This window comes from Molossus molossus, unplaced genomic scaffold (genome assembly GCF_014108415.1).
Source record: "Molossus molossus isolate mMolMol1 unplaced genomic scaffold, mMolMol1.p scaffold_m16_p_20, whole genome shotgun sequence".
Classification (NCBI taxonomy): domain Eukaryota; kingdom Metazoa; phylum Chordata; class Mammalia; order Chiroptera; family Molossidae; genus Molossus; species Molossus molossus.
The window spans coordinates 9,841,373-9,851,102 of record NW_023425356.1 but is presented as its reverse complement, the minus strand read 5'-3'; the positions used below and the strand labels follow the sequence as shown (position 1 = coordinate 9,851,102).

The window sequence follows — 9,730 nt, the reverse complement described above, 5'->3', positions numbered from 1 at the left end:
GGGCTCGATTCGCGGTCAGGGCACACACTCAGGTTTCTGGTTTGAAACATGTGGGAGGCAACCAATTGATGTGATGTTTCTCACATGGGTGTTTCTCTCTCAAATTGAAAAAAGCTAACCCCCACCTTCAGCCACCCAACCCTCAATCTTTCTATTTCTTCATCCTAAAAGTCAAGAGTCTTATTCTTGACTCTACTGAGATAAATCCCCAAGCTTGATTCCCATGTGCAGGAGAGAGACAGAGCAATAGAATAGAAGGGCTGTTCCTGTAGGGTAGGAGAAAGAGAGCTGCAGTCAGCTTTCCTGTCTTCTCCTCCCTGTGCCCTGATTGCTATTTCCCATTGCTTCTGGCCAGACTCAGGAAAGAACTATATCCAGCTCGTCCTCTCAGTTTAAGGAAATCGCAGATCTAAAGCTAGAAAAAGGCCCTGGCCAGTTTTCTCAGTGGTTAGAGCATTGGCCCAAGGACCAAAGGGTCGAGGTTTTGATTCCTAGCCAAGGGCACATACCTGGGTTGCAGGTTCACTCCCCACCCCCATCTCACATCAGTGTTTCTTCTCTCCCTCCACTTCCTCCCTCCCTTCCACTCTATCTAAACACTTGGCTGTAGTAGTTGTTTTTAAACCTAGCAAGGAGATGAGAAGATACGTGTCATTTTCTTACCTTGCTTGGGTGCAATTACTGACACAGACAATTACACTGAAAAATGAAATATCCTAAAGCGTCCCCAGAATAACTCCAAACCCAGTGTGCTGCCCTATATCCTCCAACTCCTACCCATACAGAGTTTCCCCGCTTCCTGAGGCATGAAAAGTTCACTGGTTGAAAGACATCAATCTTCTCACCTTCGTGACCCTTTACTCTCATCACCATCTCACCAGGTTCCCTCCCCCAATAGTCAGGGTTCATAGCCATGTCCAAGGCTTTTGCCACATGTCCATCCTGTTGGCTGTGTTCCTGACCCAGAAATCACTAAACAAAAGCTGTGTGCAGAGAACCCAGCCCCAGCCCCAACTCGCTGGGAAAAGTGATCCCACAAGGTGCTCCTTGCAGTCCTAACCGGCCCCAGCCCCATCTCCCTCCATGTGTCCAGCAGCCCATCATGATTCAGGTCAAGGTGAGGGGGCAGGGCGGAGGTAGCTGTCTGACATGATGATGTCACTGGTGAGTTGTTGCTCCAGGAACTCAGAGGTCTCCTCAGCTATCTGGCCTGGAATCCGAAAGTCAACAGCAGCTGGCTCCTGCTTGGGGCTGGGTAGGGGTCGGGAAACCCAGGACTCGGTGGAACAGCCAGTCCCCTGAAGGAACTGCAGGAAGTTCTCCTCAATGGAGCCCTCCCGGCTAGGTAGCCTCAGCTCCTCCTCTGGGGCCTGCTTGAAGAAGCAGACAAACTGCTTGCTGAGCTCCCCGCGGATCTGCCGGTTGAGACATCCATAGAAGAAAGGGTTGGAAGTGAAGCAGAAGTAGCCGATCCAAGTCACCACATTCTCCACTTGCCCGGTCGACATGGGCTGAGCACTCAGAGCAACATATAGGTGGAAAGAAAAGTAGGGCAACCAACAGAGTAGGAACTGTCCCCCAACAGCCAAGAGGACCACTGCTGCCTTCCCTCCCCCAAACGTCCGGTGCGGGGTGGTCTGGTGGGCCCCCGAACTGGTGACCATAGTGGAGCGGCTGCTAAGAGACTCAGAGCGCTGCCGGGGCGTCTCCATCCACGTGGGCAGTGGTCCATGCTGCATGGCAGCCACACGGGCTACTCGGAACATGCTGCAGTAGACCACAAGGATGAGGAGCAAGGGCAGCAGGAAGTAGAGGACAGCAAAGACCACCACGAAAAGCTGGCAGTAGGCACTGCGGCTCCATTGGAGTGAGCAGCCTGGGGGGATGCTGGGAACTCCTTCCTCCCGGGAGACCCTTCCCAACACTGGCACAGAAGCCATGGCCAAGGCCTTCACCCACACACCCACTAGCACAGAGGCCACCAGCCCCAGCGTCATGCGCACCTCGTAGCGCATGGGGTGGACCACATAATAGTAGCGCTCCACGTTGATAGCAGACACCGAGAGAATGGCCAGGCTGACAAAGCATATGCTCAGGAACAAGTAGAGGCGGCAGGCGACCTCCCCAAAAAGGTCATGGTCAAAGAGGGCGGAGCTGGAGAGCATGGCCAGGGGCATGAGGGTCAGGGCAGCCAGCAGGTCCACCAGGCAGAGGTGGAAGACGAAGACAAATTTTCGGAGGGCAGGTGTCTTGGCGATAACAGCCATCACAGCAGCATTGCCAGCCACAGCGGTCAAATCCAGCAGGAGCATGAAGAAGAGGGCCACAGATTCTGAAGCCACGTCCCGCAGCCCCACTTCTGGGACCCCACTGGCAGTAGAGGGACCTGGGGTTTGAGGGGTCCTCCCCAGAGTGGAAGAGTTCCCTGATGACTGGGGGATGGGTGAAGACTCCATGGGGCCGAAAGAGGACACCCAGGGCACCTCCTGTCACAGGCCCATCCCCCATCCTAGTCCAGTGACCCTGGGATGGCAAGCCCAGGCCCAGGCTTCCCAAAGCTGTGTGGAGGTGGGGGGGAGAGAGCACCTCCTGCTGGAGTCTCTCAGGCAGACTCTAGTGGCCAGCCTTGGAGGCTGGGCAGCTGGTACAGAGGGCCAGGCCAGTAGCTGAGGGCTCAGGAGCTCATTTCTCTGAGAAGAGGTAGCTCCGGGTCTGCCTTGGTGACTGTGACAACATAGGAGACAGACATGAGGGAAGGGGGAGTATCGCCCACTCAACACTCCACTTGCTGACTGTTCTCCGGCTCCTTCTTTGCCACTTTCTGTCCTCTGTTGTCCATACCCATTTCCCCTTTCAAGGATTGTTATCCAGAGATTCTACATCCTCTGTTCCCCTTTCCCAGGGTCCCGCTGAGCTCTGGGACAGTGCCCCAGTTCTAAGGTTGTTTATGTAAATTTCCTGATTTCTTGTCTCCTCAGAATGGCAGATGCTGTTGGGGGCAGAAAGAACACAAGATTTGGCTTCCAGTCCCAGTCTGGGAAGTACTAACTCAGTGATGCTTCTGAACTTCAGTTTCCTCATCAAGGCATCTGTAAATGAAGGGAATAATACCTGCTTCACAACCGTGTTTGGAGGATCCTGTGAGATTTATTAATAAGAATACTAGTAATAAGAAGTGTCATTATATATGCTTTCCACATGCCAGGCCCTGTTCTAAGCACTCTGTATATTAACTCATTTAATTCTCACACAACCCTGTCAGGCAGATATTATTCTTATTCCTGTTTTGCAGTCAATGAAACTGAGGCCTAGAGAGAGTAAGTAACTTACCGAAGGTCACACAGTGGTGCCCTCCACAGTGGCTAGAACGTATCAGCATTCAGTAAATAGCTGTTGAATTTGAACCATCTCTAAAAATGTCTCTCGTTGCTCTGGAGCTACAACTGGGAGGAGAGTCCATGAAAAGGAGACGGACTGTACTTTAGTCTGCTCTAACAACATCCCTTACCCCAGACAAGAGCGGACACTTTGATGGTGTTAAAAAGGAACAGCCAGGCCCTGGCCAGGTAGCTCAGTTGGTTAGAGCATCATCCTGATAGGCCAAGGTTGTGGGTTTGATCCCCGGTCAGGGCACACAGAAGAATCAACCAATGAATGCAGAAATAAGTGAAACAACAAATCAATCTCTCTCTCTCTCTCTCAAGTCAATAAATACAAAAAATTTAAAAAGAAACAGCCAAACAAAACATCCCAGCTGGAAGGAAACTGAGAGGTCAGTTCATTGAACTTCTACTTCTCCCAAAGCTGGAAGGGCAGAAGTCACCAGGAAGCTGTCCTTCTGCACCTACTCATTAACTTCTCAAGGCCACCATGCCTCTGCAGGTGGGAGAGGAGCTGTCCCTAACCTCTCACTCCCAAGGGCCCCAGATCTCTGGTCACTGGAGGTGACCCCTGGCCCAAAGCCCTCGTGTTCTGAGACTGTTACCACATCACAGAAGGGGGGGCAGGTATCTGGTAAGGTAGGTGTGAGAGTGGGTAGATGACTGCAATTGTGAAAGTGGGTGAGCATGAGCCAGAGAAGAAACCGGAAGAAACTGGGAAAGGAAGTCAGGGGTTTCAGTGTCTCGCATGTCTCCTGATCAAATGGCAGATCAAATCTGTTTCATGTGCCTCATTATCCATGCTGAGTTTACATACAATTGAAATAAGTTGCGCAATGTAATTTTCCATTTTTTTTCATCTCCATAAACCATTCCTGCAGTCCAGATACCCCCAGTTAGTGTGCTAAGGTCTGCAACTGAGAGGCAAACTGGGGACATGCCGAGTCAGATGGGCTTACTGTAGACAAGTCACAGGTTGCCTGGGTCCCAGTTTCTTCATCTGTAAAAAGGGAGGATTGGACTGTACGACCTCCAAGGTTCCCATATATGATAACATTTGATGGATTGTGAGCTCCTGGGCTACAGAGGGCCTAGTGGTTGCTCAGTTTAAAAAAACATTATTTCTCTGACTGTAGTAAAGAGGACCATGTGGGGCAGACAGGTCCCAATCCTCCTCCATAGTCACAGCCAGAATCATCCTTGGTTTTGGGAATTACCACCAACCTTGTACCAATTTAACTTCAAGCATGCCATGCAGGCAATAGGTGCTCAGTACAATTTTGTGAATTGAATCAAACTCAAATTGATCATTTGAATTCCTGCCGCTGGTACATACTCCAAAAACAGTCAGCCGTGTGCTAGCCAGGATCCTCTCTCCTGGAAAGGGTAACCTGGGCTCCTGGACACAAGGCAGCCCTAACTTTGGACAACTGCCCAGAGACGTGCCTCTCCCCGGGGATAACAGAAAGCTCATTTCACAGTTAAAATGGCCATGTAGACTCAGGCTGCAGAGAAGGCGAAGAGAGCCCCAAAGTGGAGGCATCAGCTTCTCATAAGACAGTCTACTAGAAAAGAATGCAGACAGAAATACTCGGGGAGGCATCCTTGCCCCTTACTCTCCATGTCATGACTTCCACCCCTTCTACCTAGGAGTAGGGCCCAGGACACGTGGCTCCGAGGCCTGGGAGCTGAAGGAGCAGAGGCCCACCAGGTCTGCATGGACATCAAGAGACTGCCAGCAGGGCCCACCAGGGTCCCAGACTGAGGGAAGCAGACATGGTTGCCATGGCGCAGGGGTGTGTGTGCTGTGCTGACATATGGAGCCCAAGAGGAGAAAGCTTTGGACATTCCTCTTTTCCATAGTTCCCCCAGCCTTGCCAGGATCTCCATACTGACTCCTAAATTCCAGGATTCCAATTTACCTCCTAACAAATGGACTGATATACCTACCTCCAGCACTCCCTCGCTGAGGGGCTGAGGTTGAGGAGCTGAGGGCTGTGCTGTACCGGTGTCTGAGGGAAGCCTGAGGCCTCATGCTCTCCTAGCTCATATCATCGTGCCTTCTCAGATGTTCTTATCCACTGTTCCTTCCAGCATCCTGCCCCCACCCTCATCTCAGGATTTCTCAGTACCTGAAGGCTTTGCCACCCTAGGGGCTGAGGTCAGGCCATCTAGCAAGGACATGGTCAAGTACAAATACCCTCATTGCTGAGTGCAAGATACACATCATTGCCCAGCCCAAGGCCAGAGGCACTGCTGGGCTGCGCATGCACCTGTTTCCCAGATGCAGAGCTGCCATCCCAGGGACCCAAGCCCAGCCTTCCTTTAGATAAGAACATGCCCCTCCTAGGTCAGGGGAGATTTCCAGGGCTCTGCAATACCTCTCCCCAGCAGAGTTGCCCACGCCCAGGACACAGAGTTGCTTATCAGCCTAGATGCCGAAGGACCCATTCCTAGGATGTGGGGGACCCATCTCTATGACATAGAATGAGATAGATGGAGAACCCTGTCTGCCTGCAGAATGTGGGTACTCCTGATGGCAGATCAACCCCCATCTCCACACCCTAGTACTGCCATAGGGATACCTCGGAGCCATCCCTGGCAAAGGGAGGCTGGGCTGGTTTTTGGGTCACAGAGTGACCCTTCCGTAGGGCACCTCAGCGCCCAGCACCAGGCCCCAGGTCTAGCCCCTGTTCCTGGCCTAGTCAGCATCTCCTACCTTTGCTGAGCAGCTCCAGGTTCCCATGTGATAGCTCCTCCTGGCTGATGCTTCTCCAAGGCTGCTGAAGCCACTGCAGTGAGTGTGAGAGGCAGCCGGCAGAGCAGGATGCTCCGAGAGCCTCTGGGTCCTAATGGCCTCCCATTTCCCACCCAGCCCCTTGGAGCCACTTCAGGCACCATTGCCCCCAGGCAAGGCACCAGGAGCTGGCCTTGTCCTTCCCACTTCTCTCCGGGCTGCTAGAGTGACATCTCAAAAGCCTAGAGGAGCGGCATGATGAAAGACCCTCCTGGTCAGCCAGATGAAATAAAAAGAGTACTGGGCATCAGAAAATCCACTTGTAAGGCCTGGTGCTGGGACTTACTAACAATGTGACCTTGGGCAAGTCATTTCCTGTTTCTGGCCTGTCTTTCTTACCTGTTCAAGGAGATACAGGATAGATGATCCCCACGGCTCCTTACAGCTCTGGGTTTGCATGGTTCTGGGCGACCTCAGAACCAAGGTGCTTTGTAGCACACCAGTCAGTGCAGACCCAGAGCATGGGAGGGCCGAGGCTCCAGGGACGACGCCCAGAGTCTGGTTCCTTCAGAAGTTCAGAATGTGTATGGAGGGCAGGTTTCAGAGTGGCGGTCAGGTTTGAAGGGGTGCTACAGGCCTTGTCCTAAGCCTGCTCTTGCCCCTCAAAAGCACATTATTATTGTTTTCTTGGGTAATATGTGAGAGCTGATGGAAATGAGGGATCTAACATCCCCTTGAGCCACCCTGTGGTGCCACCACAGCCGCTCCCTGAAGGCAGAGTCAGGCACTCAGGAAGGCTCCGATGGGTCTAGATCTGTAGGATTGGAGGGTCTGAGGCTGGGTGATGAGCCTTTGGAGGTGAGAGGAAGGGGTGTGGCTTCCCAGTAGCTATGAAGAAAATGGTCAATGCCCCTAGGTATAGAACTGACACCCAGGACAGGATCCTAACTTTGTAGAGATGTAAGATCCTACAGGCCAAGGTGTCATGTTTCTGAGGACCAGAGGGGTGAAGAGATTGCCCAAAGCCACACAGGGCAGAGCCATGAACCTAGACACAGAATTCAGGCATGATACCCACTCTGGAGCCCTCTGCCCTTAGATATGCCCATCCAGAAACTCCTTCTTTCTCTAGAAGGGAAGAAAGGGAATTCTGGAATTATTTACCAGATCCAACCCAAAGAGTCGTAAGAACAATGAATTACTCAGGGAACTCAAGAGGGGGCAAGGTAGCTGCCCCAGGCCCCAGATCCACAACAAAGAGGCAACTGACCAGCCCAGACCTGACACAGTGATTTCCTCTATCCCCAGCAGCCCTTTCTTGAGCCCATATGAGCACCAGACCCTTGCCATATGGTCCCTCCAATCCTCATACCAGTTCTATGATGCAGCCATTACTCACCTTAGTTTCCAGATGAGGAAGTGGGTGCCCAAGGTCATGTGACTTTCCCCAGATCACATGGTGAGTGCCAGAGCCAATATTTGAACCAAGGTCTGTTTGAAACCAAAGCATTTACTCCTTGGCCCATGTCTCCATGGCCTCTCTGGAAGCCTAATGTGAGACTCTGGGCTGAAGCCCTTAAGTGGCCACTGTCTTCCAGGAAACTGGATACTCCTGACTACAGGAAAATAAAATTAAAATGTCAAATTAAACCCTGTGGACAGCAAAGTAATTTTTATCAAACCCTATGCTGGTGTGTTAGCAGGATCATTTTGGTGTCAATCAAATCCTCTGGGATCAGGTAAAGCCTGTGCCTGCTCAGCATCATCCTCCCCGCAGGGGCCCAGCCAGCCTGGCAGGGCCCCCTTCCAAGGGTCCAGAAGAACCAGAGCTGACTCAGACTCATCAAAACGGGATTAGAGAAAGAGCACTGGATTGGTCAGAAAGCTTGGTTCTAACTGAGCTCTCCTCTATTAGTTGGTGGGAAGATCTGGCCTGGGAGTTGGCCATCTGTGCCTTAGTTTTTCTATCTATAAAATGGGCAAAATCGGCCCGCCAGGTCCTGAGGCCCCTCCCAGCGAGCCTTTGGGAAAGGGGGCTTCAGGAGGCAGTGGATGCTAGAGGGTCCTCTCGGTTGCTAGAAGCCTTCTTGGCTTGGGGGAGCAAAAACTGCCTATCCTGGCCTGGAGGCAGCTGACGACAATGACAACGATGACGATAATAAAAATAACAATAATGATGATAATGATGATACTAGTTATTGAAGACCCAATCTGGGGGGGGCACTTCTGTTGTATCTCATTAAATTATCTCAATCATGGTTTGAATAGTTGTTGAAATTGCATCCCCACACACCACCCTGCCAGTCCTTTCTTTTAGAGCCTAGTCCAAGGGAGGAGGTGGGAAGGACCAAGGTGGAGAAACGAGGTGGTGCCACAAACCATGTCAGAGACCCATGGCCCGCACGCTGCATGCATGCCCAGGGGTGGCTCCCGTTACAGGTCCAGGGCAGTGGCACCCCTCTCTTCAGGATGGTGCTGAGGCCTGCTTTCTCCAGCCCAGACTTCCTCCTTGCTCAGCCCTGCCTACCCTTGCCCACCAGCATTCCTTGACAGGGCTATGTCCACCCTCCACCCCCCTCCACCCCCCCACACACACACTCCCACCCTTTCCTGTCCCTTTAGATGATACCTTGAAGTGGACCAAGTTCATCTTATCCATCATCCATTTATTCAATAAAATCTATCGAATGCTCTGTACGCGCCCACAGCCCCCTCCCTATCGCCCTCGCAGGTTTCCTGGCACCCATGCCCTCCTCCTTTGCTCTCTGCCTCTGTCAGAACCTGCTCTCAGGAAAGAGGCGGATACATCCATTCACACTGAGCAGTTTAACGTGTTCTTTCCCAGGAATATTAACAATTTAACAGGGAACAGGGAAGGAGCTGAATGCTGGGATTCCAGCACCGGCCAGGGGTGTCCCTGAGATCCCATATCATAGACTGCGTCTGTTCAGCCGCCTACTCCCAGCAAGCCTCACACCCAGGATGCCAACACTAGGTCCTCCCTGCACCCACCTCCATCTTCATGGACACCCAACCCTCTCCCACAAATAGCAGGCTCACAGCTGGAACCTGCCCCTGCAGCTCGGCTCCCAGCTGTCCAGGGCCCCCAGTGCCTGCTCCCTAGGCCTCACCCCTCTGCCACCATTGGGGGCCAGGCTGAGGGACTGAGGAGGGAGATGAGGACAGCAGAGGTGAGAGCCTTTCCTTTCCCTTTATTCCCCTACAGTCTGGCCTACACCCCCTGCCAGGAGCCAAGATCCAATGGTATATTCAGCCTGCAGCTGCCACTGGTCATGTGAGCCCATTGCTAGGTTACAGGGACCCAAAAATAAATCCTTCCCAACAAGATTAGAAACTGGGGGCCTCAGATGAACCAGGCTCAAAAGAGTGGCAGGAACACCCACAGTGCCTGTGCAGGCCAGGCCTGCTATGAGACCAGGGAGCCTTCCCCAGGCCGCCCACCTTCATCCGTCAGCTGGAGCTCAATGCTGAACCCCCAGAGAAAAATCCCCAGAGAGATCCTGGGCCCTTGAGAACTACATAGGAACTAGATCTACAGGCAGAGTGGCCTTTCCTCACTGGCAGTCAGGGACTACTTGGAAAATACCCCTCC

At 52.5% G+C, this 9,730-nt stretch overlaps 1 protein-coding gene across 1 annotated transcript; it reads right to left on the bottom strand.

The window, feature by feature from the left end:
• Window positions 1-1,091: 1,091 nt before the first annotated feature.
• Window positions 1,092-2,471, bottom strand: GPR61 (G protein-coupled receptor 61). Its single transcript, XM_036273642.1, has one exon. It carries the CDS (start codon window positions 2,454-2,456, stop codon window positions 1,113-1,115), a length of 1,344 nt encoding a protein of 447 aa, XP_036129535.1. The 5' UTR covers window positions 2,457-2,471; the 3' UTR covers window positions 1,092-1,112.
• Window positions 2,472-9,730: the final 7,259 nt, after the last annotated feature.

What these genes read in the sequence shown, in the direction of transcription:
- GPR61 (XM_036273642.1), bottom strand. Translation starts at nt 2,456, where the DNA reads ATGGAGTCTTCACCCATCCCCCAGTCATCAGGGAACTCTTCCACTCTG.